General features: G+C 33.0%; 1 protein-coding gene across 5 annotated transcripts in view; it reads right to left on the minus strand.

Moving 5' to 3' along the window:
• LOC137923721 (immunoglobulin A1 protease autotransporter-like) overlaps positions 1-22,216 on the minus strand; it is a 48,171-nt gene that overhangs the window by 19,228 nt on the left and 6,727 nt on the right. For all 5 annotated transcript variants that reach the window (XM_068766972.1, XM_068766971.1, XM_068766973.1 and 2 more), the window contains exon 3: positions 7,006-7,319. In XM_068766972.1, coding sequence (XP_068623073.1) covers positions 7,006-7,319 — 314 coding nt within the window. The remainder of the gene's footprint in view (positions 1-7,005; positions 7,320-22,216) is intronic.

Below are 22,216 nucleotides of genomic sequence, written 5' to 3' on the forward strand. Positions count from 1 at the left end.
GTCAAATCAGGAATACAGCAATCGCAATTGAACGACGGCTGACCATGTAGCGCGTAGTGTTCTGTATTAAAGGTAAAGCCCCGGATGCTAGTCGATTTCAATTGTTTTATAGGAAATCTATGTGGAAGGCCATGACTAGCGGTGAACACCCTACGAAAATTATACCGATCCGACCTTTTACGTACTGTAAATCAACTCATGTGTTCTTGATCCTTATTTAAATACCTCTGTGCCGACTCAGTTAACTGTATCATTGGTTGTTATACATGTAAACGATATTCCACAACCATATTCAATTATTGTCAATGGTTCGATGGGAAGTGTATTAAATAAAAAATGCAATCCTTTTCGATTAAATAGCTAATTTGATAAAACTAATGTGACTGAAAGGTATCACAAAAGCCGTAACCAACTTGCATGGAATGCATCACCACGACGACAGTGCGATCAAAAGTTTAAGACTAAGAATGTTAAATACATAATTATTAACAGCATATTAAAGAAATCTGGGTTCAAAGTATGACACAAATATTGTACTAGCTTATTTATACACACAAATATATGTCCAAAGCTAATATTATTGTTGACTATTAAATTTGTTTAAGTAATGCGCAAAGTGACAACGTTTGATTTTCCTTCAACATCTATTTTCATTCTTTACTCACACATGGGTTCTAATTTAGACTTATGATGTAATACGGATGAGGAACTACGTATAATAGTGATGTGTATGTGTGTGGGTGTTGGCATTTATTTGCTGTGCATATTTACTAACATTGCACATTTTATTCCAAATGAGTAATGTGACCTTCTTAAGTCCAAACTTAAGAACCTTATTAAAAGCAGTTATATTTTGAATAAGAGGCTATACCATTGAATGATTTATATGTAACATTTTTGGCTCTATGGCCGAATATGTTTGGCGAAAGTAGCTGGTGTAGGCGAAGAAGGCAGATATGCGTTTTCTCTGTCATGGGCGCGGACCAAAGGCACTTATATATTTATATATACATCTGACGATTTCATTGTAAAATTGTGTATTATATTGTTGAGATTTTCTTCGACAATTTTAATGCGGAAAAATTTATCCACAAAAATAATACTTTTTATTTAATTAACATCATGCAAAAATAATCAAATAATTTATTACTGCTTGCGGTTGCAATACTCGGTTCAGTCTATTATAAAAAGTATTCCTTTCCTCCATTTCAACGCGGACTATTTAAAGCCCAAAAGGTTAAGAAGCTATTGTATATTTTAATTCAAATAAAATGTAAAAATATTAAACATTATAGAGATTTGTCTCTCTAGGGGATAACATTATCTATATCACAATGGGTTACTAAGATCAAATAATTTCATGTATTAGTTAAAACATGGCAACTAACAAACTTCATTCGCGTTTTTAACAACTAATAATGTGTACTTGATATCAAACAAAATATTCGTTTAATTTTCCAACTGCAGCGAAGACAAAGATTAATCATAGTAATCTTGTGCTCGGCCTGGTTCAGGAGAGCCATTGTTTCGAAACACCAAGGCAGTGTAGACACATAGGGTAACCAGTAGTTAAACAAGTTTGACCAAGTTAACACTGTTATATTTAGAAGTTTGAAAATAATTTAGAAAAACTTTTTTTGCCGGTATTAATTCATATAGCAGGTAGTCTTGGAAAAATAGCCGTAACTATTTTTTTTTGTCATCAATTAGTAGAGCAAATATTTTGTTATTACAATTTGACAAGAACTATCTTAAAATCCAATTAAAAAACCGAATTAAGATACACTGCGCAAGAAAGTTTTTTTAATAAACTATTACATTGTTTATATTTAAGTGACTTACTTTTTTATTTACTATGTAAGTACTTACTGCAGGAATAATACGTTCCTTTTGTGACTTGCGAAAGCATTTAACGAACTTCATCATTCGGATCGTGATAAATTTAACACCAGAATATAGTTTTTCGAAAATAGTAGAAATTTCTTTTTCCAAAATCGTTGGAAATTTTGATTGGTTGGGTTCAAACGTTTTATAAATATTTGTCAAGTTTTGTCAAATTCCCTTTTTAGTTTATAAACAACAGCTAAATTAGTGTGTAACAAACATAAATTTGGATGCATGTTATTAGCAATTTGTTATATTTTTGTTTTTCTCAATTTCATGTTATTATGTCCAGTTAATAATACCAGATTAAATATGTCAATATATTCATGTTTTGACACTTATATAGCAACATTGGATTAAGTTACATTGGTTTAAGTTTATAAATTAAATATATATTGGATTAGTAATAATATGAATTCGTTATATTTTGTGTCGACAAATCGTAAATACTAAGTCATAAAAAACAAGACAGTAACACGTTTCGTGCTGTAAGAAATGAAAGCTACCGCGTTTGTACTGTTCCGACTTCAGCTACACAATAATACCAATTTAGTAATGTTACGTAATTGACTGTTAAATGCTTATCACTTTCGGTTTAGTCTTACATATTTATTATTTGCTTTTTTGCTTGAAAAATACTATAAGACACTACAAATACAAGTTGGAAAGATCCTGCATAAATAATAAAGTTTCACAACATATCTTTGACCTTTTGTACTTAATTTTAAATGTAAAATTAAACGTATATAATCAAAAAAATCTTATTATACAATTCAAGAGTTTCCAATTGATCGAAATGTGTGGAACTTGGTTCGTACACAGATTTACATGGAAGATGTTATAAAATATACATCAAACATTGTTAAATTTTATTTCAAAAGAGCAACTGTTGAGTTTCCAGCTGGCTGTTTTCAGCAGATCAGCATTACGAACCGGTGGTAGCTAATCATATAAAGCACACAATGTTAAAGTAATTGACGATTCAAAAGTGCGTGTTTATGTCTACTTGAATAAACATAATAAGAATTTAAATTTATTTCACTAAAATGTTTAATAGTTTTACAGTAACATTGCACAAACGCTCGATATCAGATTTCGGACCAGTACAACCGGACTGCATATGTGCGAGACTGATCTAATTACAAGGCCCACTTTCCTCACCACAATCTAACATAAGCAAAACGCTTATCTATATTCCTACAGCTATTGTTTCGTATTTAAATACATAACATTAACATTTAAGTCAGAAACTGCAATTATTGTAAGTAGAAACAAATGTAACCTACTTAAAGTCAACGTTTAACCAAAAAAAATTAGTTCCACAATTGATGTCTGGGAAACGATCACCTTACCAGCGATATAAGAACCCAGATAAACACAAATATTTCCTATATTACACTATTATAAGCAGCATAACATATACTTGAACTGGTAGTGGGCACTCCAAGTACCATGCAAACCAGATGACCGGCTTAATGGTTCAGTAGTGGAAACCACGGATGGGTAAGCGTAGCTAAAGATGCCCACCTACAAGGTGGACTGACAACCTTGCTAATATCAACGAACGACTTTCAACTGGCACTATCAGACTTGACACAATTCTTTTTGTTGTTTAAGAATAGGCTCACTAAAGTTTATTTTATTTAACATCAATGTAGAAATAAATTGGGATTAGATTCTCTCATTGTTTACTGATTTACCTCAAGACACTCGGACACCAAAAAACTCTGATGTAGGTCACATCTTACTCGTTTTGGAATTAGAAAGGCCTTTGTCCTGCAGTGGATGTACTACGGCCAAAATGATGATGAAATATAAATTAGTTTCATGTATTGTAATAAACGACACAAAAAATCGAGTACCATTTTATTAGTCTCCAAAAATTAATAGAGCCGTATTAAAAGTAAATTTATAATTGTAGAAATAAAGTGAATGAAACTTAGTACCGATTTATATACGAAGGTTGTAACCAAATTATAACATACTTTATGTCCGTGGGCGAACTTGAATTACAAATTAACAAACGTGTAGCGCGCCGAATTGAATTTGCAGGTATTGCAATACCTCCAAATTGTAGTTGCATTATGCATATCATCATCAAACCATTTCTATTCATATTTTGTATTCAAAGCAAACAATCTGATTGAAAAAGTGTACAATTTGAAAACTGACGCATATTATCTCAAGCTACTTTAAGCCTTTATAAAAAAATAAGTAATTAAATTAAAAAAAAAAGGTTATGAACCTCGGGAATAGGCTTTGAATGAAAAAGAAAAAAGGCAAATTAAAAAGGCAACCGTTTGTTGCGGATGATGGAAGGAGACTGACTGCGGGTTGGTTGCATTCACGGGAGGGTAGGAAAAATTAAGTGCGCTGAAAAAGATTCATAGCCCGAACAGTACGAGTATTCCGAGCCAACTTATTCGCGGTTAAAATCTAATTAAAGTATAACCTGAAGTAATTCACACAAATTGATTATAAACCTTTTATCATGAATTACGATGGAATATATGATAGGCATATTAATGTTTATCTAGTGATAGCCTAGAATTACAAGGTATGATAAACTTGCGAAACATGCATTCAATTTCAACAATCACCAAATTGCATTACTGTAGCTTTATACGCATAAAATAATACAGTTGTAATGCTATCTGGTGCATAATAGAATCAATTTTCAAATTAATTACCTATTAAGTTTAAAATGAGATTTTGATGGCACATAGAGATAGTCTCATACGAATTGAAGATATTAAACATGGTTAAATATTTCTCTTATATAGTGTCGTAAATGATAATAAGAGTTAAGAGTGGTTAATTGAAATTTTTAAAATGAATAATTTTTTCGTCAATACTTAATAGTATAGATGTATAATAGGAGTTTCGCTGCGAGATCAAATTATAAATAAGGAAATTCGCAGAAGAACCAGTCTCTGACGCAGCTCGAAGAATTGCTCTTCTGAATTGGCGTGGCACAACACTCGTGCAACCGATGGCCGCTGGGCAGTTTTTTTTTGTTGAGCCTTCGCTTTTCCGTTAGCCGGGCACAAACGTAAATTATTCACAATGTACATAAAAGCGAATGTTGTTTTTATTTTGTTTGCATTTGAAATAACTTTTAAAATTAACAAGTCTTGAATAATTAGAACAATAACTATAAACGACTTTCTTTTAGAGGATATCTTAAGCTTCCATTAGATTTTTCCTACCAAACAAAGTACAGGTTGGTTTACCTTTGGTTGTTATTGAAAATCCAGAAGATTTACTTCGAAATAAAAAAAAATCGTGGCTAACGGAACAGGGCCCCCGCGTTAACGACTTGAGTCACAACATCGTTGTTCTCTAAAGTTCATCGTCCAGAATGATAAATATGAATTGGATCGCGGACCATAAATGGTTCCACACAAACCGTTTTCAATTACTAACTGTAGAGGTCGAAGACTGCGGTCATTATCTGCGGATACAATGCAGAGCGCCCGACTTTCGCACGACGCCTTCAGTTATTTTAATTTCTTTACCGGTAATAACTCGCAACGGATAACATTTTTTTTTGTTTCTGCATTAAACCTGATGGTTTAATATGTTCAAAGACAATGAGTAATAAAATACGGCATTTTATGTTGATGTTTCAAATATCCTCTCATATGCCTAGAAATTAAAGCGTAATTTTTTTAGTTACATACCTTACAACTTATAAAAATACAATAAAAGCATTTATCATTTTTTTGAAGATATGACACTGAAAAGATTATTATATACAATGAAGTATACATTAAAACAACTGTATATATTTATGAGAATGTAACAGGATAGCAAAACATTTAGATAACATTCTATCTATACAACGAACAGAAGCAGAAATATGAAACTGCAATAATCCTGTGTGGTATTTTCAACAAGTTCGTGTGTGGTTAACTCAAGAAATTTTTTTATTATAAATCTGTGTAAGCAATCTCCATTTCCAAAGATTCTTTTCACGTGTATATATCGAGACCAAAATATTTTTATTTCAATAGATATTTTTGTCAATTATTTTAATATTATAAGTAGTAAGCTACCACTGTCACGTACCAGCAGTACAGCATCTGATGAAAAGATCCAGCCAGAAATTCAACAGTTGCCCCTTTTTAAAATATATTTAACCATGTTTGATGTATACCTTATGTTATCACTATAAAAGTTAAATATAAATAATTAGTGCATTCTTTTTTATGTTTATTAATTATTAAGCCACTGTGTTGATCGCATTCAAATCCATACTGCAAACATTAATAAACAATAAGATATATCATAATGCGATGTTTGAAATACCATATGCTGATGTTTGAATGCAGAACAATAGCCGCTGTCAATACAACGCGAAAAATTGACGTCCATGATGTTATTTTCATATTTAAAATAGATTTCTTTTCAATATAATTTTTAGACAAAAATAATAAAAGTTTTAGTTTTTGTATATCTGCTAATGTGATATGTTCCTCGGTAATCAATTGTTACAATTAATATCGATATACACCAGGGACGGTTTAAAAAATATTATTATCAAAAATAAAATATAATATAAAACCAAGGCAAATGAGTGCCATCATTATAAGTGGAGATATGTAAACAACAATTTCGTCATAAAATCAATGATATTATAAATACGGTTATCTAAAGTAAAAATTTAAATATTTTTCTCTCATTAATTCAAATTTTAAATCAATATACAATGCATCTAGTGATTAGTCACTATCAAAGCCATACATTTATTTATTTATTTTTTTGAAAAATCTTACTATTGTCTACATTAATTTTAAACGTTTGTACCTACATACCTACATTATATCAGCTTAATCTTCTTTTAGTTTTATTAAGCAGTTAAGTTCAATCGTAACCCAGATTATGTAAATTAAAACTATCATCATAAAAAAACATTAACCCATCGCCATTGAGAATGAAATAAAACTAATAATAATAATAAAATAATCTACGATATGTTTTGGTATTTTGTTTTTCTGCTATTGAGGTAACATGTACGGACATGTCATGACGTGACTGTGGAGCTTAGGTTTTATTCATAAATGTGTTTAAATTACCATTTTTGTCACGACAATGATCAAGTAATAAAAAAACATTTACCTGAGGATCATCATCTTGCGCTAGACTTCTTCTCTTCATCGAGTATTCTTTAAAAGCGTGGCTATTATCTGTGTTCGCGTCTACATTGAATGTCTTCAGCCTTAACATCGGAGAAATTGGTCCCAGTGGATTGTTATACTTGTTGTACGTTAGGTATCTGTTGGTCTGATTAAAAGTGATAGACGGCGTGATGGATGGCGGATTAGAAGCCACCTCCACGATGCTTTGGATGCTCGGCCTCTGAACTCGTTTCTTTGGCTTAACATACGTTCGCGAGTCGAACTTATGCTTATCTGGTAGCGCGACGTCGTCATCTAAAAAATAAAGCTTTATTAAACCTTAATGTCAATTATTAAATTAATCTTTTCGTAACTAATTATAACTAAAACAAATTCTGAAGAAAAAACATGTATCTGGTATAGAAAAAACAACAATTTATTTGACACGTTAAATAAATATTTTCATATTTTAAAATAATAAACAAGATAATATAATTGAGAGCAGTGGTAACCTAGCAGTAGAGAACAAACACTTGCGATCTTGTGACGTGGACTTGCTTGTGGGTTAAATTACCTGTATAAAATCTTATATAATTCACAATTTTTGCATTAATCATATAGGTTTGCCACTACGCACAACCAAGTTTCTAGAGGATATAAAAATAAGCAATTTAAAATAAGAGTGAAATTAAATAACTACACTTTTATTTCAAAAAATCTAGTGCGTTTTTCTATTTCATTATCATCATGTCAACAGAAAGACGCTAATTGCAAAGCCTAGGCCTACCCTAATGAACGCTACGGTGAGTGGTCTTGTGCTTCCGGCATGGAGCGACTTTTGCTGACCTTGACTCTTCTGTATCTAAAAATGTATTATATGTCTTTTTACATTTATTAGAAATCTGCTTTAATAAAAACGTACAGACATACTTCCGTTAAGTACGATATAGATTAAATGATGACAAATTACGTGTACAATGGTAAAAGAACTCTTTGAATCAAATTGTAACTTAACTTGCACGTATTAAACAAAAAAATTTACCTAAAATTTTTGTCGAGTTACCAAAATTAATGTAAAACTAGTCCATCAGAGCTGTCACTAGTCTCAAATTAACGAATTCAATGAAATAAACATATGTTACGGTATTTTTTTTTTTTCAACGACAATATTATCGAGAAAGAATGTATTAATTTGATTATATAAAAAGCTGTTAAAATTGTTATAAAAACCGGTATGTCGTAAGATTACAATAGTACGTAATAATAAATGCGCATTCATTGCAATAATCTATGGATGTTAGCGATAAAAATAGTCATTTATACTTCAATCTAGACTGGAATGAATAATTAATTTATTTTATTTTATGTCGATTACTATAATACTTAATAGCATTAATAAGCCGGAAAATTTAAAACAGTCGTATAAACCGCCGTAACTCTTTTGAACATTGGAAGCGATATCATTTTATATTTATATTTTCTTCTATTTAACATCATGTTTTATTTTTTTCTTATTTATTAGCAGTTACAATTTTTGATGGAAGGCAGAATAAGAAACCGCCCGGGTTATAAATGTAGTAACGAAATTGACATTGGTATAATACATATTTTTTAAAATAAAATTATAAAAACATAAACTATGGCAATGTCTAAAAGAGAACAAGTGTCTGTTCGGAGTGACTAGGCGTATGTGTATATGCATGTAATTTTGTTTTTTATTTAATTTTTTTGATCGAACTTGCCCTAAAGGCATGCAATTCCGGGTTGTTGAGTTCGTCTTTGGTTGGATTATTTAAGTAATAATAAATAAGTTTGCATCTAATGCTTATAGGCGTTACACTATCCTACAAACTCGTAGTTTAGTTTGTTAACCAGCCAGATTAAATATTTTGAATGGATAGCACTTTTGAACAATATTTCACGAAAGAGCGAAAAAGACGAATACCACACGACAAATATTATTTATGTTTTTGTAACTTATTAAAGCCGTCACTATAATTCGATTGGAACATAAAGTCCTCAATTATAATTTAATTATTTTGTCATAAAAAATTATAGAGGGCTTCAATAATTTACTAATACACATAAAAAATTATAATCAACTGTAGATTTTACGACTAAAATGTTTAACAACTAAATAAGCTTCTAAAACTGCAATTAAACGACAATTATAACAATGCATTTCATTAAAACAAAAGACTCGACAGCTAGATTCATATAAGGAGCCCTTATCATTTTGTCACAGTAGCAATACCGGACGGAACTCCTTGTTCAGTGACCAGTTAGACATGCGCGATAAAACGGGCCATCAATGGGCCACGACAACGATATAAAAGTGAAAGCAAATATAAACGGAACGAGTTTCGAATTCTGATGGTCGCGTAGGTGCGAGCTCTGATCGAGTTGGTGAGTGATGACACAGATAAAATGCACTTGCTTTGAGACGCAAATAGTAATGACGATCAAGTGTATCTGAAGTTGATACACGTAGCGGAGGAATTGGATCACGGCAACCTCTATTGAATAACGAAACGGGCGCTTAAACAACTAACTTTTTATATCTGTCATAGACTACCAAAATAAGTTTGAGTACTTACTAACTTATTTTGGAGTCAAATTAAATCTAAACTAAGCCTTCTTATGTTCGCTGAGACTCTAGGTGCTAATAAGAAAAATATAATAGATAACTTTACATATAGTATGTTTTAAACGCAGTTGCTCCGGATTTCTCTATGTATTCGAATTAGGAATTAGAAGATCCCTAGACGAACGAAAGTTATTGACATAGCCCTGCGGATTACCAAGTTGACGTAATAGGCACAGATCGCACAGAGCTTAAGGCAGCTGTGGCCTTCAGGCTCTGGAATAGAGACCACGAACTGGCAAGAATCACCCACAAGTTCGTTAGAAAATGCTGATTGCAGCGCTTTCAACCGGTATTTGAAATCTAAAGGGAAAGCCTATGGCTGAAATAAAGACGTCGATGTAATGTGATGTGAGTAATGAACGACAAAGACCTCGCTAATCAATTTTATAAAAAAAACACGTAAGAGGCATAGATAAATTACGGAGAATTAGGAAAAAATTGCGACTGGATACATTCATCCAAGTTTTAAGCACTCGGAAAGTGACTCATAAGTTTCCGTTGCTTGATTTATAATGAAATGTTTTGACTATACAAATCACGTCATCGCATAGGAAATGTACAAAATTCCCGGACTGGAGTGTTTAGGACTGAGTCTCTCCGATAGAATATCACTTTTTCTTATAGAATTTTGTTCTCCACGATTGCGGAAGAAACCAAAATTATGATACTAAAACAAGAATATACATATCTATACCATCTGCTTTATACCAATGTATACAGAACTTGACAAGTCAATCCTCGAAAAACTCAAAAAAATTTACAATACCAACGAGTCTTAAATTATTTTAGCCATATTGCCCAGTGACAACAAAGCCTTTTAAGTACAGAATAAATATGCCTTCCTCCTACTTTGTACACAAGATTGAAGGTGAATTGTATATCAGTAATATAACTCACAATATATGTCATTTGTAGTAGAATAGGAGATAAAATTTAAAACAAAAAATTAACTTTTGGAAATTATTCGCTATATAAATGTTAGTAAAAACTTTTAATGAAATAATTGTAATTAAATAGTTAAGTAGTTTTAAAAACTAGTTAAATTTAATTATATTAAAAATTAATCTATTTAATATAGATAAGCCGAACAATTAGGCATGCACTATCTCGGCCTCGTTTAATTTAACGGAACGTTTAAAAATAGACAGTTGGCCGGCTGAAAAGTTTAACCTGTCAACGAAACTAGTTTGACACCGCAAATAGTCCGAGGCACCTGTAACCGTTTAGAAGATGCAACACATTTAACTTGAAGTGTGATAAACGAATAACAGGTGTTTAACAAATTATTTCCTTTTAATAAGCGATTAAAAATAAGTTCCTACTTTATAATGTTTTGTAAAAAAAACTCTGCTCTCTTAGAAAATAATTTGTAGTAAAAAATAATAAAAATTTTGGGCGTCATATGAGAATTTTAAATTAAAACACATCTACATGACTATTATGTCAATATCTTAAATTCGAATTCTAGAAACTGGATAATAAATTTTTATCATTTAAAGACCAATTTTTGTAATTATTATTACAAAAAAAAAATTCTCCCTCTTTTACAAAATATTAAATCTCATTTATAGTTAGTGATAGTTATATTTTTAAGTCGATTAGGTGAAGATTTTTTCATAAAAATTAAGCTAAAATGCATGACGTCTCAATTTTTTATACCAGCTACGTTTTCTGAAGCTTTTTAGGATTGTCAAGTTCATAGTTACTCAACAAGCTATGGAGAAGGCTAAGTCTGGATTTTTTTCAAAAAAAAATCAAATCAAGAATGAAGAGGCCGTCAAGCGCAGTGTAGAACATCCACCACCAAAGTGGACATTAACTTTGTGAAGATCATTGGAAAATGACGAAAGCCGCTTCCAACTGGTCTTTTATGAATCTATGTGGGAGGTCTAGGAGGTCCAGCACTAGACGTCCAACCGCTAAAATACTGATTGAGTTTTTAAATCATAAATAATGCAACAAATCTTTGCCTGGTAGCTTGTGGTATTACTTGATACGTAAATTCCTGTATAGATGGGTATTTTGATTTTGAAAGTCGACCTTTCAATACCACTTCATTGTGAGCGAATGAGTATGATCGGATAGGTAGAGCTTGCTAATGAAAATAAATCATTCGTTATTAAAGTTAATACGCTATATTTACTCGAGTGCATCAGACGAGGCGGGCGAAGCCACTGCCACACTTTATTCAATATCCTTTAATAACTGAACGTATTAGTCGACTTTGTAAATCATTAACGTACGGAATAAACATTTTTATTACGTGATCATTATTGTCAATACAGCTGATAGGACTCCAACCATAAGGTATATGCCTCTGATAGAAAAGGACCAATATTTAGCCACTTCCGCACATGCGGTGGCAGTCGTGCAACAAAGTGCACCGCCCGCCAGCCCGCTGATAAATGCGTATGCGACAATCAATGCGAATCACACAACCGCCATCGCCAAATTACTCAAAACGTGTTTCACCCCTCCATGGAGCATCTTCAAAAGTTATTTTTTTTATTACACCGATTAGTGCCAAACATAGAGACTGTGTGTGGGAGTGTGCGAACGTTGCACTTTGTTGCACGACTACCATTGCATGTGCGGAGGTGGCTAAATATTGGTCCTTTTCTTACTTAGTATGGACTTCCGCAAGGTAACGCCTGATTCCATTAAATGTATCTGCCTCTCCTAAAGACCGCCATGTTAATAGGTCTAGCCCGCATTTATTATGTCGTCGGTCCAAGTGGAAAGCCAAACCACGTCTAGAAACATTCTAGAACCTTTGACCCTAACGGCTATAGGTTACACGAGCAATGTGCCCCACCTATTACCGCTTTAGACCAGTAATTCTTCGAGCTACATCGGTGACCTTACCTTCCAAATGATAGTATCCTATTCTTACAGATCTCTTTTGAAAGGGGCATATATTAAAATATTCCCGCAGTCGAGCATTTCTTTACGTAAATTATGTATCTAACCGTATCAATATATCGAATTAGTGTAATAAATTTTTCTAAGACTTGTTTATATTCATTATTTATGTAACATAATTTTTATAACAAACAACTGTCGATTTGTATATGTTATAAGAAAGGATTCTTGTTAAAAAGATTTCCATTATACTTTTATTCTAGTGTCAATTTTAATTTCTGCAAATTTATGCGATTCTAAATTGTACATCGGTTATACAATTATTAATGCCGGTTTTGGTGTAAGGTTTCGGTCCTGTCACTAAATATTGTTATTTATTAACTACGTATGTACGTACCTTAATTATTTTTTTCAGGTAACCAATAAAACAATCTAGAAAATGAAAACTCATCTTTTGCATAATATCAAATAGCAAACACTACATTGATTCGTTAAATTATTATCATCAACATGTTAGCTGATAGACGCCAACTACAAGTAATTGGCCTCCTCCAAAAATCGCCACGGTCATCAGTCTTGCCCTGCCCGCATTCATCGTCTTCCCGTGACTTCAATGAATATTAAACCTTAATATGTAATTAATCACAAGTACACCTATCCCCCGTTTACACGGTACTTGTTGTTTTTTTTTTGTTTTAATAATCGATTTTATTACCATCTCTCATAATGTAAATGTTCCTGCTTCAAACATCGAATCGGCACAAATAACTTCGGGCGATGAAAGTGAATTCGAACCTTCGATTCCAAAAAAAATAATGAGAGTAATTTCTCTTTAATGTGTTGTAATTAAATGAAAAAAAAACAGTGTTTCCGTAATATATTAAATATTTTGACTTGTCAATGCATTTTATTTTATTTCTGTGTACACCTAAAAATATTGAAAAAAAAAAATTACAACTGTTGAATAGCAAAATCATGCATTTTCTGCAAGTTTTTCGATTTACACGGTTTTGACTTGGAAAATATTAATTTTCGATTTACACGTTTTTCTCAGGAACGTATCTACACCGTGTAAATCGGGGGATAGGTGTAGTTCCAAATATCAGTCAAATCTGTAGCATACCGACGAAATTGAATGAAGTGACGTTATGTCGATATACGAAATATGGAGGTTTAATACAAATATTTTAATAAATTAAAATAATGATTTACCTCTTGTAATAATAATGTTACTTATGCACTTCAATATTAATATTAAATAAGTATTAATCGTAGCAAAAATAAACCTAAAACTATTTCACGAAGATAAAATGACTTTTACTCCTATTACATTTTAATTAGATGTGATAATTCTTTTGCAATGTATCCAGAAGTCGCTCGCAGCATGCGTGCTGGATTACTTCAAACTATTTGCGACTTTATTACGTAGCAGTACGCAATTTAATCGTATTCACAACGCCATTACAACGACGTAGTGAATAGAATACGTCCGGATGCCTTATAAACCTTGACCGCCACTGGGACGGGTCGCGCCCACGTTTTTAAACTTGATATTTTCATTCACATTTATAACTCGATACCGATTTTTATTTTGCGCTAATTATATATAGCCACAATTCCAAAAATATCAAAGTTTAGTTTCTATTTTTATCTAATTTTGATAAAGAAGTATAGAATAATCTCCTACAGCGTCAAATATGGATAAATTTAATGACCAGTAATTGTCTCGAAAACACCGTTTAAAGAATCTCCAAGGGAAAGGCAGCCTTCGGACTAATTCTCCTAGCCAGCTCCGTTCTGTGGCAATCACGGAAGCTGACTAGGAGAATTAAGCTCAAAATATTCCGGTCCAACGTGAAAACCGCTTTATGGATGCGAGACGTGGAAGGTTACCAAAGATATCACGCGTCGGCTTCAAGTCTTCAAGTCGGCGTCAAGAAGACGCTGGATGCGGGCCGCTTCCAAACGATCTTAACAGAAACTTATGGAGGGAGACCTACATATATCCAACATCCGGACATCCTACGGCCTGACGACAAAAATGATTTTTTTACAGAAAAAAACAAGGATTTTAATTTACTCTATGGTTTCTATAAAATATTGTTTTCACATTTTTTCCTGCCATTTATTCCATAAGTTCTCTGTTTAAGATACTACTACCTACCTTTATGAAAATAAAAAAATATAGTCGAATAAGTCGTGCAATTCTCGATTTTTTTTGCTCAGCATTATAAACGATGAGAATTGCAATCTGGCACTAAATCAGAAATCTATAATATAGATGAATAAATAAATTCGTTTAATGCTAAACAAATGTTGAAGTGTAATTTAATTATAACATCGATTTTTCTGAGACATTCTCACTCTCCGTATTTGACTAATTAAAGTTCAGGATAGCAATTGGCTACTTCGTAATCGCTGACGCCTAGGAACGATTAAAGTTAATAGTGTAATTATGGGTGAAGAACAAGTACTAGACTCCGAGTATCCAATTAAATACCATATTGGACACATATGTAGAAACGTATCATTAATTTCTGATACAAGCAACAGCTATGGTACTCATTTGTATAAACTTACCTTGTGCACTCGAAGCATTCCTACAAGTACGAGTGTTACTTTGAAATCAGCACTCGACTAATCTGATTAACCATTGAAACCTCGCAGTCTGATTCGATTTCTGCTTCTCATCACTGTGTTGATTATAAAACGTAATATGTTTTTCTCGGAACGACATTACCGACTGTGCACGGACGGCTAAAGCTAATTGAATGTGAGCGTAATACATTTTATCAACATACTTTCTTATACTTATTTTAACTTATATTATTCCTATATTGAATCCAAAAGATCAACCTTGTTCATTTATTTACAGCATTGTCCACGTAAACGTAAACGTTGTGAGAAGAATTCAAGAAGTACCCCATTTGATAGAAATTAGAATCACATTGAACTCATCCATAACGCATCCTTTAACTCAAAGCTACTGGGGTTTGAAACGCCACTTTTTTGGTCACTTTTATAACATTATTAGTAGTAATAAGTTTAAAAATAAGAAAGGACCAATATCTAGCCACCTCCGCACATGCAGTGGTTGTCGTGCATGAAAGTGCACAGTTACACAGATTAGTGCTAAACACCGAGTATGTGTATGTAGCACTAATCTGTGTAACAACTCCTGAAGATGCCCCGTGGAGGGGTGAAACACGTGTTGAGTGAATTTACGGTGGCGGTTGTGTAGTTTGCATTGTCTGTCGCATGCGCATTTGCGAGCGGGCTGGCGGGCGGTGCACTTTCATGCACGACAACCACTGCATGTGCGGAGGTGGCTAGATATTGGTCCTTTCTTATTTAGGATGGACTTCCGCAATGTAACGCCTGAATCCATTAAATAGTAATAAGTTTGTTTCATGAACTTCTTAAATTGGTTACAATATAATTCAGAGACTCTATTTTTATGTTTACTCAGATAAAAAGGTCTTTTACGAATGTATGTTGTCACTGATGATATACGGATCCGAGACATGATCAATGACGATGGGGCTCATAAGAAACACAAGGCCATCCAGAGAGCAATGAGATGATGAGAGGACTATGGGCGGAGTTTCGTTCCGAAATCAAATCAGACAAGAGTAGATTTGCAGAACGAAGGTACCGTTGTAGCTCGAAGAATTGCACGTCAGTGGGCGGGGCATATCACTCGTGCAACAGATGGCCATTGGCGCTGACCGGTTCTCAAGTAGCGACCACGAGCCAACGCAGTGTGGGTATGCATTCTACTAAGCGGGCCGACGACATAAGACCGCAGGAAGTTATTGGATGCTGTTAGCGAAAGACCGGACATCGTGTCGATTTTTGAGAGAGGCTTATGTCTTGCAATAGACTTCTATCGGCTAAAAAGTAGAAGTACACTCAGTAGCCAACAAAAGAGTTACTAATTTTTGAAATCTAAAGGATGGTATAACAAGCTTGGATTTCGGAAGATAAATCTGCAGACAAGTCGGTGACATTTGTGTATGACGTGTTCAGGTGAATTTTACATTTTGTGACCTTATTCGTCAACGAACATGATAAGCGGAAAACGATAATGTTGCAAGTTTACTTTTTTATCGTTTTTTTCTTCAAATTTAAGAACTTTGTATTTATTGAAACTCATGAACAAAGTTGCAAATAGCGAATAACATCATAATATGTAGAAGATTAGAATGTAACAGAAGAATAACTTTTGTTACTAGCAAAATAGACACGTGTTTTGGATTTTAAAAGCAACATTTTAAATGACATGATTCATCCGTGGAGTGTAGTCGGATCGAACACAATACATTTTACACTAGCTAACGATTAAGGCAATTTGTTATTTGGGGTCACACGCGTCTATCTCAGTACTAGTACAGGAAACATTGTTACTTCCGTTCAATTTCACTTTAGAAAATATTGTCAATTATTAATATAATTGAAATAGTCGTTCAAAATTCTCTACCAATATTAATAAAAAAAAAATGATATCTAATCTTAATAAATCAACGGTTTGCATTAACGCAACCATTTTATCGGTATATATGACGAACACCGGCACGAAATTAATTAAAATAGATATTTATAATAAACTCTACACATAATATGCATTCAAAGTAATAAACACCAGTTCACATTGATACAATCCGTAAAAAGCAATAAACGACATAAAAGTACACTTGTTATCCGAGGAAGGGAAAATATATAGCGCTAATTCATTTCCTTTGACACTTCCTCTATTTATTCCGTTCACTTGTCGAGATTATTTATTTCCTGTTTACACGTTTCTTTTTTTTGGAACAGACTTTCGCTACTTCTCTTGTGCCACATTCGCCCAGATTCCGCGAGTTGGAGACAGCAGGACGTAGCGGGCGCCTAGCCTAAGATCTTTTAAGGTAGATAAGCTCGAGGTTTCCCTAGGCAGCCTAGCTGCTACATACTACTACTTTACTAAATTGAGAGAACGCCGAGCTCTTAGATAGCTTCGGGAGTTGTTCCATGAAGTGACTAGGCTCAAAAGCCCTTACGAGGGGACCTCGGCTTGGCTGTCAGTTGTCGATAATACCCGCTTAGCACTTCTGTATAAGGGCGCCTAAGAGGGCCGAACCTCGATTTGGTTGCATACTATTGCCTGGCTTAAAAAACTACTGCCACTTCGAAAACCGAGTGGCGAAAGAAACTCTAGCAACGCTTCTTTCCAGTATGATTGCGAATGTACCTTTCGGAGTTTATAATATTTAATGGCTAACGCTCGGTAAGACATTTCGACATAATCAATGCGTCACTCGTGACGTCAACGATCACGCTGTTTGGATGACTTTGTGAAAATTACGGAATGTCACAACGTATTAGGAAACCTTGTAATGCGAATTTCACTTTTGCCACTTTGGGGTTTTCGAAATGTCATCCCTGAAATTAAAATTAAATCATACACTCACTAATATCTTTATTCCAGCCGTAAGACGTCCACTGCTGGACATGACCTTCCTATAGATTATCATCAATGGGAACGGATGGAAGCGGTCTTTATTTAGCGTCTTTTGACGTTTTCTGTCAATCTTATAAATGGACGTCCAACGTTACGTTTACCGCTACGTTTACTCAACTCCAGAACCTTAAGATCCTAGCGGCCATCTGTTCTTATTCAATTTTCAATCAGACACTATTGTGTTAAAATTATAAACCATAAGACAGTGTTATTTTTTGTAGACAAATGCCGTTTGTCCGTTGACATAATTTTTTTAGTTAACAGAGCGCTCAAGGCGCTTAGACCAAACTTCTTTACAGCAACTAACGTCAGCAGTTCCTAAACTCAACTCTCCTTCGACTTGGGTATATTGAATAATTGTTTATTGGGCTCATTTTTTATTTTACCCCAAACTGGTACCCATCTATTGTAGTGACTAATGAGTCACTACAATAGATGCACGTAAGGTAGACCTGTTTTGATTGAGGCTACAAACGCGTTTGCCTATCCTATTCAGAGGTGTACAAAATACGAGAGAGCCGTCTTTCGGCTCAGTTAGCTGCTGATCAATTATCGGATTATCGGCATTATCACCCAGTACGAAGTACAACATTCTATACACAAAACATAGTTTTATATAAACGATTATTGTCCAAGAAATATAAATGATGTTCATCATCATTACATCCGTAGGAGATCTACAGCCAAACATTGGCTGCCCTAAAAAATTCCAATAAAACCGGTTAGAAGGTACCTTTTTCCGAGGACATTGATAAGTTGATTGTGTCGACCTTGTGTAAACGATCTTGCACTTCTTGTATTGTAATTATTATTAGTTTTAAATAATATCTTGATACTTTTTTGCTTTCTTCAAAAGGTACAAAATTACCAAAACAGATTAAGGCAAAAATCGTGTATGGTCAGACGAGATTGTAAGACGAGAACCACTTTAACCGTTATGTTCTAATAACCGGCATATAGTCAAGTAATTTATTACCTCGAATCTATCACTTTGTCTGAAACCTTTCAAGTAAGCTTAGTGAATTATGCGTCAACTTCAAAGATGTAAAGAAAAACAGTATAAAAATTATCTTTGTTTTAATTATTTCTTAATAATTTTCTTTACTTTTGCGCCTAATCTAAGACCTTTTTTAATGTTTTTTACATACTACTATTTCACCCCATTAGGAGACCGCAGAGCTCTTAGATCGCGTCGGCTGATGCTTCATGGAGTGTCTATGCAAGCCACCGAGAGGTGTCCTTGGCTTGGGCTGCCACTTGCTGGTAAAAACCCGCTTAGAATTCCGGCACAAGGGAGCCCGCGAGGAAAATTTTCTTTATATCTTGTGATTATCCGCGGGTTACAAAAATCATAGCGTGTTATTAAAACCATACGAGTGTCTTCAAAATTTATATTCAAGTATTTTTATAGATAATTATGAACGAGATAAAAAACTATGTCTTTCACCAACAAATGATAAAAAAACACATGTTGGATTAAAACATTTCAATTACTAGTGCGTTTTCTGTAGTTTAGTCAGTTGTAGTGTAGTGTAGTGTATTTTTTAGTCAAATTGCCACGGTTTTTTCTGTAGATATAGTTAAGTTTTGAATGTTAAAATCATAGACATGTCATTAATGAATTCGTTTTTATGTGTATGGAAAAATTAGCTTAACGTTTCACTGTTAATTATTTTCTAAATTAAATGTTACTTTCTGTGGGAAGGCTTTTAAAACTATTAATAATTTAAACCAAACTCTATCTAGTATTAATAACATTGTTACGTAAAAAAGAATATTGGTCAAGATATATATATAGATGGACAGAACAACTTTCTATATATCTCGTGTTAATCAACTTTGAACAAACTATCATTTTATGTTGCTTTTACTCAAGAATTTAGTTAATTTAATACGGAACTAACAGTAAGATTAACAGTAGAATAAACGCCAAGTTTAATATTAAACAATTAACAAGTCAACATGCCGAATGTCACGTAATACGGCAATTAGCCGCGATACGCATACGATATAACTTTGATAAGCTTAATACACCATTTAAGATATTATCGATGACAACGATATGTTTGTACATCTAAACACAGGCATTTGTTATAATTTTAAATAATAGTAAGGTTGAAGTATTGTCTATCTCAGCGGGTTGGTTTCCGCAAACAAGCGGCAATGCGCTCATTTCGAATAGAATTTGACAAGCCAACCTAACTCCTCGAGAAATCCCAGCAGACCGTTGAAGTTGCTGACGTTCTCAGGTGTAAGATCGATGTGTTCATAATAAACTAGCTTCGTGTTTCTAATTAAAAACAAAACAATCTTCGCTTAAGAAAGATCAATGCACACTATAATCACAATTTAGCAATAGGACGTCCACGTCTGGACATAAGTTTCCCAAAAATATTCCCAGTGCGTCCTGTACACCAATGCCACTGAGCTGAAATCCGCTGAGTTATATCGGTAACTTACATTCGCACATAAATAACCATTATCAAAGATTCTTCAATGATAAAGACGAACAAGACCCGCTACAAATTCTTCCCCATCATCGCATTAATAGTCTTCTCTGAATTGCTGATTTAATAAAGCATCATTCTACGGATCTTAAGACCTTGGCAGCCTAGCAACCCTGTAGAATGTATTATGTATCGGTCTGTGTGTCAATGTGAAAAGATTTAAACGTCCGTTTGGGTACAGTCAGTCTTCCTAATTTCTACGTGCTAACGAGCAATTTTATCAATGAAAATAATATAAGAGGTAATATACAACAATTTAATCTACGCTTCAACTATGATATAAATAAAATAACCGTTTTGATGTAACTCCATTAACAATGAAATCGTAAACTTTACTGCTAGTTAACTACGTTTTAACTATCGCATAAACATTTACAAAGAAGAAGTTTATTTTAAAACTACCTTACTGACTATAGAATTACTTCATAGCGAGAACTTAAATACATCTTTAAATTATTTTTGTTACACCTTCGTTCTCATCCAATACTTATCTAAAATTAAAATTATACATTTCTCCTTCATGAAAACAATGATGTTATACTTCTACAATAAATCTTTATGAGGTAAAACGAAGTTTTTAGCTGGCTAGTGATATTTAGTGTACAATGTATTAACACCAGATACACACGTCATACAGTCAGTCTACATCAATCATTTGCACAATGCGGACGTTGATTGTAGTTGATAAGTCTAGAATTTATTGTGTTTTTGGACTGATTTTTATTTAACCAGATATAAATTAATATTATATATAAAAACGAATTTATGAATTACATTTAATAAAATACGAGATAATTGTTTGCAAAGGTTTTAATGAAATAGCAAGGAAAATAGATCAATAAATGTGTCTTTAAACAGTCTTTAGATTACTTGACGCTCTCTACAACTATCTGTTTCTTCCACTTGTTTATAAAGTATTAAAGACTGCTACAATAACTATGTCCGGCGAATTCAGTATAGTTCCTTTTACTAACGCGGGACCCGTTTTTAAAATTCATCGTTCGAAATCTGTTGTTATACAAGTATGTTACTCTCAAATGTACTCTTTTAATATACTATGCAAATGAATAGAAGTTTGACGCGCAAACTTCTATTCAAAAAACAAAACACCTCACAATCTTTTTCATATAGAAATATTGGAGTGTCTTCATGAATGAGTGTATAGAGCGCAGGCGTTAATTAACATACGGTCAACCAAATAAAAACTGTCTTTTTGAAAAACTAAGAATTTTTTAGGTAGATTGCCCATTATGTAGGAATTTATTATTTATTAAGTATTCATATAATAGCAATTATAACTCATTGCCGCAACGAATTTTTAATAGTGTTAAAGGAAAGCGTGCTAAATTTATCTAAAAATCATTAATAATTTAAAAATATATTTTTAGATAAAAATCAACGTGATTTTTTTCTGGAATTAAAATTTTGTTTTGATATGAACTGTTTTATTTTTAAAAGCTTTTCATACGCATGTAAATAAATTAAATTTTATTTATATATGAAAATATCACATTTGTTATAAAAAAATTGTAAAGAACTGTAACGGAAACTTAACATTATTTGTATGATTACGTATTCAAGTTCATTGGCACGTTTATATAAAGTGCAATTAATTTATTGTATAATTACAAGCCATTGTTTTTTTTTATTTCAAATTCTGCTTGTGTGAATTTAACGGGTTGTTGTATTTGTT

This window comes from Battus philenor, unplaced genomic scaffold (genome assembly GCF_028537555.1).
Source record: "Battus philenor isolate CCGP_79_NKW_IND1 unplaced genomic scaffold, ilBatPhil1.0.hap1 SCAF_22, whole genome shotgun sequence".
Lineage (NCBI taxonomy): Eukaryota > Metazoa > Arthropoda > Insecta > Lepidoptera > Papilionidae > Battus > Battus philenor.